Source organism: Harmonia axyridis, chromosome 2 (genome assembly GCF_914767665.1).
Source record: "Harmonia axyridis chromosome 2, icHarAxyr1.1, whole genome shotgun sequence".
In the NCBI taxonomy this organism is placed as follows: Eukaryota; Metazoa; Arthropoda; class Insecta; order Coleoptera; family Coccinellidae; genus Harmonia; species Harmonia axyridis.
Genome location: NC_059502.1, coordinates 27,420,006 through 27,435,992, shown reverse-complemented (window position 1 = coordinate 27,435,992; position 15,987 = coordinate 27,420,006). Strand labels below are relative to the sequence as shown.

The 15,987-nt window shown below is 34.5% G+C and overlaps 1 protein-coding gene across 1 annotated transcript; it reads right to left on the bottom strand.

The window, feature by feature from the left end:
* Positions 1-13,708: 13,708 nt before the first annotated feature.
* LOC123671930 (golgin subfamily A member 6-like protein 22) lies at positions 13,709-15,658 on the bottom strand. The gene is made up of 2 exons (XM_045605831.1): positions 15,530-15,658; positions 13,709-15,000 (listed from the first exon to the last, which is right to left on the bottom strand). The coding sequence occupies exons 1-2, from the start codon at positions 15,548-15,550 to the stop codon at positions 13,897-13,899; spliced, it is 1,125 nt and encodes a 374-aa protein (XP_045461787.1). The 5' UTR covers positions 15,551-15,658; the 3' UTR covers positions 13,709-13,896.
* Between the last annotated feature and the right edge of the window lie 329 nt (positions 15,659-15,987).

The window sequence follows — 15,987 nt, the reverse complement described above, 5'->3', positions numbered from 1 at the left end:
AAATCATGAACAAAATTTGTGATCTGAATGAGAACTACAGAACAAGATTCATTGTAACACATAATAAAATGTGCTCATAAATATTTATGTCCATGATTGTCTTCAAACTCACTGTCTAATATAAGACTGATTCATGTTTATCCCACGTTTACCATTTACAGACAGAAGTCAATTCTAGGATTGTTGTGAAGTTATAAAACTAGCTTTATTGATCAGTGGTTTACTCACTACGTTCAAATATTTAGCACCTTGTTGAAAATGAAACAGAATTTATTTGAGCAGGACATCAGGATCGTAATGGAATTTTTTTTGACAGAATCATTCGCAGAAAACCTATGGTTCATCTGAAACTATTATTATTTCCCGAATAGTGAATAATTTCACGTCTACCCGTAAGGTTATTTGAAGAGCGTAGATGTTTTTTTTTTCTCGAGGGGGTAATCGAAAAAAAATTTTTGACTACAACGTTTACTCATATCTGTAATGTGAGAAAAAAAGTTTGACAACGAAGTTTGAACCAAATTACTCGAAATAATTTTTTTTATTAACAATACTGGATGTTCCTTCATTAGAGTTACGGAGGAAAATGAGAGATTCCTTGGATAATTTCAGGAATAGATAGTCCCATGAATATAAGCCCGCAAAACGCTTTGTTTTCGAGATACAGGGTGTTTCTAGTGTGTTCTACAACGTGGGTAAATAAGTACCAAAACTCATAATTAATTCATTCATTACAGCTTACTAGCTGGATCTTTATAATAATTCGGATTTTCCTGAGGATTAGTAGAGAGTTGTTTGAAATATTTTTCTCGAAATCGACAGCAGATACGATAAAACTAGGTATAACAAACCAAAAAGTGTAGTAGTGGATTGTGTCGGATTGTGAATTATTTTCAAATCCACAATCTTACTATATCATTATGAATGTAGATATCATATTGAATGGAATATATTTATTTGAGTGATTCTAATAAAAATAATAGTGCCTTTATTGCAAGAAAAAAAAATACATGATATAGGGGTGAAGTCTAGCTTAAGCTACTCCACTCAACCCCAAATTGAATATGCAAATTTGAATATTTGGAATCCTATATCTTTCCTTATTGTCGAATTTATAGTATGCAGAAAATTCATTATTTTCTGTATCTACCTGCTGAAATCCAAGGTTTGGCAACTATTGCTCTCCTAGTGTCATGGTTTCAAATTGAAACCGAATAGATTATTTAGGAAATGTTGAGTGTAATAAACAATAAAAATTGCTTAATTGAATTCTAATGAATAAATGTTGATATATAATTGAATTCAGATTTCAGGTTCTTCTGCTGAGTTTCGACTTCTTAAAATGCTTGAACATTTTATGTTGTTTTCTTTAATATGATTTGAAAGAACAATCCGATGATACGGATGAACCATCATTTTTAATTCGTTAGTTGTTGCAGACATTCTAGATGCAAAGATGTTAAAGATTAGTGAATTTGAAAAAAAAAATATTTCATGGAATTCTTTGAAACTGAAGAAAAAATATTTAATTCATTGTTTCAGGAATCCATATTTCCTGGAGAAGTAAATGATGCCGCCTTCCAATATTTGCTGTCCCTCTAAAGCGGGTTTTGCGACTTCAGGTTCTCCTACTCAGTTTCGACTTTATAAAAAGCTTGAACATGAGGATGAAACATTATTTTGAATTCCAATGCGCCCAGCACTAGTAAATTTGAAATACAAAATGAAAAATATTTTAATATTCATTCATTATTTATGAATAAAAAACTAATATTTTTTAAGAAGGATAAGTGGGAAATGGTAAAATGGAATAGGTTCTCGTATATTTCGCATTCCGTTCTGAAGAATCAACATTCTGATTGGAGAATTGTAAATAAAAATAATCCAGAAACCACTCCAAGTTGCAATAAAATTCGGTAACGTTTAGAAAAGCGACATCTGAATATTTATGAGTATCATGCATAATGCGACACCTTTGATGATTTCTGATGTTAATTAAATTTTTCGGTAGTCCTTCCTGTTGTTGCTGACCGAAATAAATCTCATTCGATACTTTGAATATCTACACATGTGATTTTTGTTGATCAAGCTTGAAATGCCGCCCTTGAATTTCGCCGCCCTAAGCGACCGCCTACTCTGCTTATCCCTAGCGACGGCTCTGCGTTTGGCGCGCTAGAAGTTTGTTTTCTGAATTTTTGATATATGTAGGTATTCATCTCAATATATTTTGAGTTGATTCACTATGGGACATAAGAAGTGCGTTCTTTGTGGAGAAACTCGCGAATTGAGTGAAATATCGTATAACCGATATGTTTTCATTTCCGCGCGCTTCATGCCAAATTTGATAGTTCATGTTGGGGACAAAATTTGCCTACTAAAAATGACATATGCTCATTCTATCTATGTTTATAACTCTGAGGAGATGACATAATCTTGAGGAGAGATTCCCGGCTCAAAATTCGGAAATTAAAGACAATGTGACGAAATGAGAACAATCCAAAGAGTTGTCAATTCCGCGTTTTAGAACAAAGGAAGGACTTGGCAAGATGCTTCTAATCTAATTTAAAATCTCCGTTTTAACGTTGCATACAGGGACGGCGTTAGAGGTGAAATAGTGAAGCGAATGTTTCAGGCGTCTCTCTATTCGAGAGCGACAAACTAACCCAGTTTGTGGCCGCCTTTTCATATTCCCAAAATTAATTTAATAAATAACACACGGAACCCAACCAATATAAACAGCATTGCCTATTAATTACCCTAATTGAAAGAGGGATGAAATGTATTTCACAAAGGCGAAAAACAACACTACCTTCGTTTTCGAATTATGTGGAAGTTGTTTACGCATTCAACATATGGAAAATTTCTATGATTTTGCATTCAGAACTAGTTTCTGTAAAATGCCAAATGTTTTAAGCGGAACACATGTTTTTAATCATAATGAGTTTTCGAAGCTCTACATGCCCTACCGACCTTCGTATCTTGTGGTGTGATAGGTAATCTTTCATCGATCGTACGCAGTGATTTGTGAATGTGAAAATCAGATATAATACTTACGCATTGTTCATCGGCATCGAAGAAATCCAGGAATAAATCAAAATACCTACAGGTAAGTAGATACATAGAAATACATTTTGTTTCATTCGATTTTAGTTTTCTGCAAAAGCAGGCACGTGAAGTATTATTATTATTCTTAATGAAAACCCGGGAGCTTTCATCAGGGCCGCCGCCAGGACCGGCATACCGGACATTTGCCGGGGCACCAAATCGTAAGGGCGCAAAGTCAGTTAATAAAACAAGACTTTTTGCACCTTTGAGAACTACATCGTTTTTTTGCTATAGATTTATAACAATATATATATAAAATTGAGAACTAATGGTTTCGAGCCTGAATTCCAATCTGACTGAGAAATACGCATTCATAAAAAAACAAGGCTTTTTCAATATGAAGGAAGGGATACACCGATAACTCATCCTAAAAAAAAATCAGATTGATTTGTTCAATTATTTATTGGACATTTGTGTTAATTCTTTGAATGAACGCTTCCCCCAATTGAAAGAACATAGATCATTATTTGAATTCATATACATACGACGGCATTATACAAAATCTTCAGAATTTATAATGCAAAATTACAATGAACTCTTCGAACGACTAGGAAATTATATTGAGCCCAGAAATCTCAGCACGGAATTGCTTCTTCTGAGCCGCACGCTGGAATCCAAAATATCACCTATCCAGTTGCTGAATAATTTGGAGGCGGGTAATTTATCTGAATATTTTCCTCCTGTCAAAAATTCTATGTAAATGGAATGCAATTATTGAAAATTACAGCGAATATTTCCCTCCAGTCTAAAATTCTATGTAAATGGAATGCAATTATCGCAAGTTACAGTGAATATTTCCCTCCTGTCAAAAATTCTATGTATATGGAAAACAATTATCGAAAATTACAGCGATAATTGCATTGTAGGAAGCGAAACTGCACTGCGATAATTGTTCTGTTCATATAGATGCATAGTTTCTATGTATCTTACACAGTTCGAATCTATGGCAATTCCATTCTACATCAGTTTGACAAGTGATGTAACAGTTTATTCGGGAAATATTCCCCCGAATTACACTCGTGCATCAAAATGATCGGATAATTTCGCATTCCAGCGTGTTTTCTTTGAAAAACTGCATGAGTTCATTTTCATTTTTGGAGAAAGAGCCCGACACCGAATTTTGATGAACTTGTGCAATTACCTATGATAATTGCATTGTAGGAAGCGAAATAGCACTGCGATAATTGTTCTGTTCATAGATGCATAGTTTCTATGAATCTCACATAGTTCGAATCTATGGCAATTCCATTCTAAAACAGTTTGACAAGTAATGTAACAGTTTTTTCGGGAAATATTCCCCCGAATTACACTCGTGCATCAAAATGACCGGATAATTTCGCATTCCAGCGTGTTTTCTTTGAAAAACTGCATTCGGTCATTTTCATTTTTGGAGAAAGATGCAGTTTTTATGACAACACGCTGTCATGCAAAATTATCGGTAATTTTGATGCACTTGTGCAATAACTTACGATAATTATTCTAACGTAGTTATTGTTCTTCGGATACTAATTACAATGCCGGTTACTGTAGCTAGCGGCGGAGAACGTTCTTTTTCAAAATTTAAAATTATAAAAAATTATTTGCGCTCTGCGATGCACCAGGGGATACTCTCTGGGCTGGCAATAATCTCTATTCAACACGTAATTAGTAGCGAAATTTATTTTGAAGATATTATAGATGATTTTGCTAGAATTATGTCCAGAAAGGTACAATTATTGTGATTTCAAAGAAATTCAAAAATAAAAATTACTGAAATGAAGGAGATCATGTTATTGATACTTTTTCAGTAGGGGCGCCAAAAAATTCTTTGCTCGCGCCGGCCCTGATCGCACAATACGGTTCTGTTTACACCTCTATGCTCCTCAATTCCACGATTTGGCGAGCTGGTTCGAAACCAACTTCACCGTTAGAAAGTGACATTGAAGGAGGAACAACGCACGGACCGCTATCCGAGCACCAGGTATATCCTTGATCTTGCAAGGAGCAGTGGCTGGCCTTTTGACAGACGGGACGATACCGAGCGGTGAAAGTAACGATTCCATATTTTTTCCTAACGACCTCGCTCGTACACCGACTCATCTAGGAGGCTGCGAAATTACGCAACAAGTGAAAGTATGCAGGAATTTGATTGAGTGCCATTCAGTGGCGGAGAAAAGTGTTGCATTTAGATAAAAGCGTTTGTTAGTACCGAAATGGTACGCACAATACCTCGATGAGGAACAACGGAGTTGATGAGATGTTATCGAGAAAGTTTTCCAGGAGTACATCCGGTAGTTGTATCAAATGAAGGGTGTTCCGGAAGTTGGATTTCAATAACATTGAGTTTAGATGAAGAAAAGTAGATTTATATCATTTTATTTGTATAAAGGCACGAATAGGAAGTACCCTAAAAAATGAGAGTTTCTTGCCTCTTTGAATAATTTTAAGAAAGAAAGAGGGGGAAATGTCCTATAATATAAAAATGAGCCCGCAAACGCTTTGTTTTAGAGATACAGGGTCTTTCTTCTAGTTCTTCTTCGTCTCATATCATCAGCTGCACTTCTCAACATCTTAAATAGTTTTGCAAATCTACAGGGTGTTATTTTTTATGGAACAGTTCCATTTTTTCCTCCAGAATTTTTATTTTGCTGGACCACTGGTAGTTTGAAAAAAATGTAGAAAGAAAATTTCGATCTATCACTGACCTTTTTGAGTTCTTGTAGTTTTGTAGTATTTACTTTTTTTTTCGAATACAACTTGAAATTTCAACGAGAACATATGAAAATATGAGTCAGGGCCGTCGGTAGGGGGAGCCAGGGTAGGCGGTCACCTAGGGCGCCAAGATTCAAGGGAGGCATTTCAAGCTTGATCAACAAAATCAAATGTATAGAAATTCAAAGTAACGAATGCGATTTATTCGGTCATCAACAACATATTTAATGCAAATCAAAAACCATCAAATGTGCCCCATTATGCAATATACTCATAAACTCATAAATATCCAGGTAGCGTAATCGCCTTATAGTTAGGGTTGCCAGATGTCCGGTTTTCGACCGGACAGTCCGGTTTTTTTCATGTTTGTCCGTTCGAAAAAATCTGAGTAAACCGGACAGAAGATTGTCCGGTTTTTAAATTTCGCGCAATATCTGGCGCGACCGCGCAATATCTAGCGCAACCGCGTGACAACCAACAGTATTGTTTGTAGTTACATAGATAGATATTGCGCATGTCAATGTTATGGGAAATCTATGGACTGACGAAAGAAATCGTCTCGACGTAAACACTGTAAAATATGAATTGTGTGTTTATGTCAATATAAATGCTAGTTGCACGGAATTTAAGGATGCTATGTCAAGCAATAAATCTTTGTTGAAAGCAGTCTCGTCAAATGCTAAGTATATAAAGAAGTAGACTGTAAGCTTTTCATAATTTTTTGTTATATTTTGTAATTTGTAATATGAACTAATAAAAAATAAAAATTTGTCCGGTTTTTTCCTCATATACATTTGGCAACCCTACTTATAGTACTGTTTACGAGTTATTGATGCTTAAAAAACACATGCACTCATCAGGCTTGTCAGCTTTCGCTCTACTAAACGTTGCCGAGTTTTAATGCCACTTGGGGCGGTTTCTGGATTATTTTTCTTTTCAATTCATCCGGTTGTTTTATTTAATTATAAGAAAAACAAAATGTTCGAACGTTTTATGAAGTCTGAGAATCTGAAACTTTGATTCAATTCATATATTTCATCATTTATTCAGTAGAATTCAGTTGAGGACTTTCATTATTTATTACATTCCACGTTTCTTGAATCATCTATTCGATTTAAATCTGAATCCATAAAAAATAACACTCAAAATAGATATTTTTTCCTAAATACTTTTCATAAAAAATTGTGGAGGTTTCCACACTAAATAACCCTCCTACTCCCTCTTTTGCTTATAGTACAAAACCTGCAAGGGTGCCCACTTGTCTTTTTGTCGTGGCGGCAGACCCCGATCATAAAATATTAATTTTTTGCGTCCTTCACAGTTGGCTTCTTTTACGGAGGCAAATTGGGTCTCTGCCTAGGGCGGCAGTATGGCTAGCGACGGCCCTGATATGAGGATTGAGGAAAACATTAAGGTGAATTCAGGAGTTTCTGAGGCATCATTCAGTCATATGTCAATTGCGCCTTTGGTGGCTTCATATAGTACCTACATAAAGTTTAGTGGTTTCTAAGGGCACAATTGGCGCATGATTTAACCAACCCTGAAAAGATTATGTCCTCAAGTTAGTGCTTTCCCCAATTTTCTAAAACATTCTCCTTGAATTTTCATAATTCTAATATCGCTATCTGGACGACATTTTGAAAACCAATTCATGAAATGTCATGTTTAGTTATTATCGAAAGATTGAATTTAAGTTTTTTTCTATGTTTCCGGAAGTCGCAGACTACTTCCACTCAGTTAAAAATTGGGGGTTTTCGTCATTTCAAGTTCGTTCTCGATAAATCTTTAAGTATTCATTTTTGGTATAGGGTTTGTTTGAATACGTAGAATTGACTGAAATAATTGGAAATATAGGTTTTGATTTGAAAATCTTGAATTTTGATTAATTTGAGATGTCCAAGTTCCTGATCTTCTGATAATTTTTGGTCCAAACCGCAAACAGTCCTTTGTTTTTCGATATTCTATTTGAATTCTCTATGGTCATCAATGCAATATTTTACACGAACATGGTTCTATATATTCCTGCGAAATCTCAACCGAATCAGAAATATTAGTCATTTCTTTTCCAATGTTCCTCTTGAATTTTCAATGGTTCTGATAACATGACTGAAATGAAATTTTGCTAGAACATTGAAATTACTATTTCATATCAACACAAAAAATTCAACTCGGTCGGTTTTGGGGTCACGAAAATATCAAGTAATATTTTTTCGTGATTTTCCTTGTATTTTCTATGGGTCTCGTTGGGCAATGAACATCAAATTCAACTCAAATAAAACTCAATCAGCAATTTAACTTGAACAAAGGTACTAGATAACCTTAGTTGTCTTATTTTAATTAGGCTCGTTCGTTTTCGTTGAATTTCTAAGCAATCAAGGGTTCTTAAAAATTATAAGTAGAAAATAGATCTAATGTTTTTACATGCAATAAATTTTCGAAACCAAATCGGCTTATTCTTCAGTCATGTAATCGCAAATTCAATATATTGTGTGTGAAAAACATGGGCTACTTTTTTTTAGAGCTGTGAAGGTTTTTATCGAACGTTAAAGAACAATAAACTAGATTCCATATTAAAATGTCCTGTATATCTTGTGGTCACTTTGAGAGCATAAAAAAGTACATCGTTTTTATCGGCGATCAAATGCTCTCCTGTTCATAAATAAGTATCCCTTCTAAGCAACGCAATTAAATTTGCGATTAAAATATTAAGAAAAGTCCCTATATGGCTTTATCTAGCTCATACGCAGAAACTGAATTTCGATGAATTTAATCAGAATTGAATATCAAGACATTTGCCGAAATTTCGCCGCTGAAATCATATCTGTTTTCTCTACATCATTAAAAAGTTACTCTTTTGTCACTAGAAAATTAGGCCTTGTTATGAAAATAATCAGTAATATAAAACACTCGTGAATCACAGTGAATGTTAATATTAGAGAACATATCTTTATCGCAGAAAAAATGGTGAAACATCAAGTAAAAACGAGTGCTTTGCAGAGTTAGATCGAAAATATTCATTTAACACAACGTGATACGTTCAGGATCGAGTTCTCATTTTTCACATTGAATCGAATGGTGTCACTACCCAGATTATCTGGCCATGCAAAAATGTGTTAACATCAAATTTCCTAATGACACCGTGACCATACTTAATCTATGCTCTTGCTATTTAGCCAATTCATTTAAATATATTGGAAATATTTTTTTCGATATTCTGTTTGGAATTTTCGAAATGATTTATTAGTTAGTAAGTTCAAGAGCAAGCGAATTATAATTGTTCAACTTCATGGCCACCAATAAAATGATGATGGATTCGAGAAAAGTAGAAAATGTTCTGGAATCTGGAAATTCTGAAAATTCAACATACACTCCTATCAAACGACATTAAAGCTCACTCACCTACCGATTGACACAGATGTTGACCATTACATCGTATCCTAACAGCTATAAGTGGAAAATTTTTTGTGTAACCGGACCACCCAATTAAAATAAGACATAGAAACATTCCGTATTGCGTACATCTAATTGTGATTGCTTACATGGCGTTACGCCACTGCTCAAAATCGTATTCATGCCTCAGAGATGAGCTAATGTAATAGATAAAATAATTATGGTGGAAGATGAAGAGAACATATTAATCATTTTAGGTACGTTATGCTATTGTATCCAACCACGGATGTTCCAGGATCGCCAATCTTAGTAAGAGGAAACAGTTCCTCAATCGTCTTCTATTTTCTTGAATTCACATTTGCAGAATATGCTAATCTGGAATTTCACTCAATTTAATTTAAGGTGTGAAAGAATTCCGCGAAATATATAAACAGACCGTATACGTTCAAGATACCTTGTGTGACACTTGTCAAAAGGAGACCTTGACTTAAATTCAATGTTCACGATTTGTCTTATGAAATATTGCTATTGTCTAAGTTTATTCTACTAATTCGAAAGTGCGAAAGACAATTCATGAAGATTAGTCATAATTCACATGTAGGTATGTAATATATTCATATTAGGCTGGAAAATCACTTGTAGATAATTTTTTTATTTTGCCTATATATTTTCGTGCAGAATTGAAACCAATCCACATAAAAAATTCCTCCAATGGTAAAATGGTGGTTGCAGAGACCTAATTTTGGAAGCTGGATGCTTCACAATAATACATTCAATATACGGGAAAATTTAACACTTCAAGAGAATATTGCAAAAATTATTAATATTATTCGTAGTACTATCTATAATGCGCAAAATCTCAATTCTATCGGTTTAGGGGTCGATGAAATATTTTTATTTTTTTATTTGCATTTTGAATTTTTTATGTTTCTGGTTTCACGTTGAATATGAAATTTTCCCGGAGCTTGATTCTACATCTGAATGAAAATTTTCTTTTCGATATATTCTGCATTTTTGCAATGAACAGGAAAACAATATTTCGAACAGCTAAATTTACGGAACCTCTAGTCGGATTGTAACTTCGTTATTCGGGATCCAAACATACCCTGGAGTTTTTTAGGACTTTCCGTTCGAGAGTTTTCAAGTTTACAAACCGACAGATGATATTGTGACAAAACGATCTGTTCAAACAACGAGAGATATTACTGGGTGGTGGTTTAAATTTGTATTCATTTAATTTTCACATTAGTTTTTCCACAGTCATTTTATTACCAATTAGTGAATCTCTCACAGATCTTAAAAGAATATATGTAGTAGTAGATTCGTACAGGTCTGTAGTGTTTTATTTCAACACTTAGAAGACCGGCTTTCAAGCGATTTCGGAGAGGAATATTTTGAAAAGTTACACGGTTCTAATGTGGATTCGGCCAATCAGTTTAATGAATCGAAAATTTGAGGTGACTCATGTCGGTTTTTATTTCATTTTCTTTCCTTTTCAACCTCTTTTTAACCTGATACCATAATTCCTAGAGTCATAACAAATCTTTCTTTCTAGTATCCAAATACTTAAGAGTTCTTTTATTTTCCAATTGACTTGACCTTATTGACTAACACACTAATACTATCCAAAAATTGTTCTGCTCAGGTTCTCGCGGCCGATGTAAAAATTAAAATTATAACCCTGTCAATCTGAGTCCCTAAGCGATACTGATTGTTTTTTCTGTTCTCTTCAAGAGTCTTCAGTCTTTAGCTTATCTCAAGTCCTTCCGAAAGTTGACAAGAATCCCACCCTCAGTTCAATTACGTTAAATTTTCGTCACTTATCATTGTCAAAGTCTCCAACTTTGAATTGGTTGTAGTAGAATTTTTCTGCGATCTCAGCCGGGAGCAGGATAGTTCAACTTAATCACTGGCACTGTAAGCTAAAGTTCAAGATACTACAGAGGCGTACAACTTTGCTTCCGCCGTTGTTTTTTTGAAATTTATTGACTTTTTGGTGAAAAATTGGTTATACATTTATGAATCAACGTATTGTGCGTAGCTGGCCACTACTTTCTCCCATCTTTTGGGCATCGTACGAATCCCGCGTTGAAAAAACTGGTCATCTTTTAAAGCGATCCACGAATCGATCCATTTTTTTTTACTTCTTCATTAGACCGGTGCTGGTCAGCCAGGCCGTGTGCCATTGATCGAAATAAGTGATAGTCCGAAAGAGCAACGTCTGTAGAATACGTCTGGTGGGGTAGGGTTTCTCATTTCAACGTTTTCAAGTATGTCTTGACCACTTTCGCAATATGGAGTTGAGCATTGTCAAGCTGTAAAATCACTTTATCATTTCTCTCGTCGTATTGCGGCCGTTTGTCTTTCAATGCTCGGCTCAAACGCATCAATTTATAATTAATTTCAGCTCCAAATTCTACAGTAGTGAGTAGGAGGACCCACCATTTAAAACCATTCAAGGCCCTAAATTTGAAAATATAATCATTTTGGTAAAATAATAGACTGTGTGCCCCTTAAACAGGCTCGCACAAAGATTTAGTCTATGATGACGGTAAGCATGTAAAATATTTACCTAATATGGGTAAATATTTCGCATCATTGCCATTCATTGATTTATAGAATTGTAAATATTTCTCCACTTCTCCTTCAAGCTTAAAACTCTCTTAACAGTTTTTCGTGGGTATCGAAATAAAATATTATTTTTCATTGAAGAGACATGTAGAGAAATAGGTAGAGTTTATGTAATAAAAATGTAATCAATTTTCCGTTCAAATCATCATTTGCCACCATCATATTGCCTTCCCTTTAATAGTCAACAGAAAATAAATATGGCTATATGAAAGCCCATCTCTATTCAATATTCTCGTCATATAGATACCATAATTATCTTTGATGTTGGTAATGTCAGAATATCACGAAGTGAACTTCGAGAAAGTAGTACTGACCTAACATAGAACACCAGTGAATATTTCCCAAAGAGTATCTTCATGAGTGGTTCGTTAACATCGAGAGTGTTAGTTTGGACAATTATTATTAGCATTATTCCCACCGAAAAGGTGAAAATTGTTCGAATCATGAACAATGCATCGTAAATTTGGAAGCACTATTATTCCATAAACAATCTAAATTATATATAATTCATAATAGCGATGAAAGTTTGTTCACAGCATTTTTGGGACAATTACATTTTTTTAAGTCTCCTCAACTCTTTATTTGTCTGTATCATTTAAAATATTTCATTGTGAGAGTACTTAACTACTCGAATTCTTTTCCATTTTTTGTCATTAATTACATAATTTCGATCAAAAAGATTATAGATTGTAATTTTTTGGGAATATATCTTCAGTTAATTTCACTTTAAAATGGTTCGAAAATACATAGTGGTCAAGTTTATTATTTCTATTATTTAATATTTAGACGAGCTCCCCGCAACGAACCGAGTATTAACAGTTAACACTGTATCCATAACCACTTTGTTTCAGGGTACTAAGGGTACTAAACTTATTAGCAATTCACTTATTTACTTAAATAAAATTTGGTATAAGAGTCGTCAATTGCTGTACCCCGTTGATATCAATGAAGGACAGAATTCAGGGAATTCACTTTTTTTCAATCAGATATAAAGATAGGATTATATAAAACCTCTACTTTATTATTGGTTTGTAGCTTTATTTCACCATTGAAATCTATATAGGTACAAGTCACTAACTTAAATCATATGTGTGTTAAAATTTAAAAACATTTTATTTTTTGTTCCTTAAGTCTTCAAAATTTTCCGGATTGCAAACTGAACATTTTGTCTAACCCAATGAAATATTTTCAGTTTAAATTTGAAATTTCAACATTGGAATTATAGATTCTTATCCACTCCTGAATATCAGGAATCAAATTTTAAAAATTGATATATCTGAAATACGACACGCAATAATCAAATAAGAATCATGGAATGAAATGATAATACTGAAAATAGTATGAAGACCATAAAATTCCAATTATCAGATGCCGGACCGATAATCCATCATTAGATTCATCGTTCAAAATTTGCATCGTTATTTGTATTATTAAACGCGAAATAAATTACCCTATATTCTAAACCCGAAGATAATATTTATGAATCGATTTGCTGTTTGAGTATTCGATGTACCGGAAATAAACAATGTGTAAGTGGCCCCATGTTTTGGCTCATGACTTCAATTTCTTCCAATCATAACATATTAACTATTCCTCAAAATTATGATAGTCTGAAGAATAAGAAAGAATAGTAAATCAAGTATAACTTTTCAGTTTTTTCATTTGATGGAGAAATTAGGAAACTGAATAACTTAAATTAGTCTTCTTCATTCCTAATGAACCTCAAGAAGGTGCTAAATGATCCTCACATAATGATTATTTATTATTACCTCATCGTAAGCCTGACTGTTTCATATTATTACGAACTGAGGATACTATGTTATGAAAAGTAAATAGAATTATTTGCATTCTTCATCAGCAATTGGAGGACAAATATATTGAGTAAAACAAATTAATTTACGGATTTTATTGCTCATCCTTAAATATTTAATAACAATCAATATCTTACAATAGTTTACTGTATTACAACTACAGCTCACTGGCAACCTGTATTCGACTCATTTGTACTTAGACTTAGAGAATTGAGAGAAGAGGGAAGGAATATTTACAGAAAAAAATTTACAAAACGACCAATCAAAATCAGTCCCATCCATGGCCATGGTGGTGGGTTACTTTGACCCACACCTTCTCCCACACTGGTTTAGAGATTTGTTTCCACGCTGGAATTTGGATTTCTTTCCAAACAGGAACCGATATCTGTTTCCATTCATCTTTCCAGATTTGAACCTTCTTGGTAATCCATTCTTCTTTCTTTTCAGTCCTCCATATTTGTACTTTTTCTTCTACCCAGATTTGTTCTTTCTTCGGGATCCAGATCTGTTTCTTTTCAGTTCTCCAGATCTGTTCTTTTTTCGGAATCCAAATTTCTTTCTTTTCGGTTCTCCAAATTTGTTTCTTCTCTGTCCTCCAAATTTGTTGCTTCTCAGTGCGCCAGATTTGTTTCTTTTCAGTGCGCCAGATTTGTTTCCATTCGGGTTTCCATTCGAGTTTCTTCTCTGGTACCCAGATTTGCTTTTTCTCAGTTCTCCAAATCTTCTTCCAAACAGGTTTCCAAATGAGCTTCTTCTTCCATAAGTCGTGTGCAGTATATTCAGCGCCATGAGGATCTTTGCCTAAATAGTGCTCACCAGGGATGCCTTCTTTCACCAGAACGGGTACGTAATTTTTCTTCCAATCCGGAACTTGTATTTCTTTCCATGCTGGTACTTGGATCTCTTTCCATACTGGTACCCAGATTTGTTTCTTGTCAGGTACTTGAATCTCTTTCCAATCTGGAACCTGAATTTCTTTCCAGTCAGGTACCTTCACCTCAACCCAGTCAGGGACTTGAATTTCTTTCCAAGCTGGTACTTTTTTTTCTATCCAGTCTGGCACTTTGATTTCTTTCCAGGCAGGTACCTGGGTTTCTTTCCAGACTGGTTTCTTGACTATCTTCCAGTCAGGTACTTGGATTTCTTTCCAGATTGGAATTTGTTTCTCGATCCATACAGGAACCTGGATCTTTTTCCAGTCAGGTTTCCAGATCAACTTCTTCTCAGTTTTCCAGATTTTAACCCACTTTGTTTTCCATGTGAGTTTAGTACTCCAGTACCCTTCTGGTTCATGATGAAAACCTCTTTTGACCCTGGTGAGACTAACTGGGCCACTATGAGATGGTGCTATGAATATACATGCAAGGGCCACCTTAAACAAACAAAAAAATGTTTATAGCTTCCGTAATCTGCTATAAGTTGATGACATGACATCAAATGTGTTTAGAAAAACATAATGAATAAGTCTCGTGAGTATTGTTTTGAATTTTTGGATGATTTATGGATCAATCTGAATCTCAGTGAAAAATTAGATTTTTTTTTTCAATTTGTTAAAATTTTGTTTGGGTTTCACTCGGATTTAGTAAAAGAGAATGAGAAGTAATAAGTTGTGAACACTTTTGGATTTCAATGTATTAAAAATTAAGAAGTTCGAATTGAAGTCATAAGTATTAACTGAGTAATTTCAACGCGAAAATAATTTTACATGCTGGACATTTAAAAATATTTCCTGAAGGAAGTTGTAAACTCTGGACGAAAAAAACGGCATATCATACGATAAAAAGTGAAAATTGAGTTGATGCAGAATTCACCAAAAACTCGTATTTCCTTTAGCAATAATCACACACTATCACACCGTAATCCTATTTGGTTGTTAATTGAATTAAAACATAAACACTAACCAGAAGAGCCCAACACTTCATCTTGGATGTCGGTTCCCCAAAAATTAAGGGGTGTAATGCGCTTAAACGCTTCTAGTTCACTGAAGTTGCTGTCATTATTCTTTCGTTTTATACCAATTCTAGGTTTCAGCATTTTGCATTGCATTTCCCCCAATAGTTTGGATGCGTAGCGTAGAGAAGGTATGAGGGAACCAACCAAGGGGGCAGGGGGGCTATTCTGGTTACTTTCTTCGCGTCCTTCGTGGCTTGGAGGGGAACGGTTGGCCAGTAGCGATCCTAGTGTGCTGAATGATATGCGATTCTCGAGAGATTATAATTCTTGACCCAATAATTCGAATAATTCGCAGTGTTTTCTGGGTTTGTGGTGACTGATCTATCGGGTGTCCCAAGGTGAGTGGCCTATTAGATTATTATGGAAACTATTGATGGTAAAGATTTCAAATTTTGTGGATAGATAT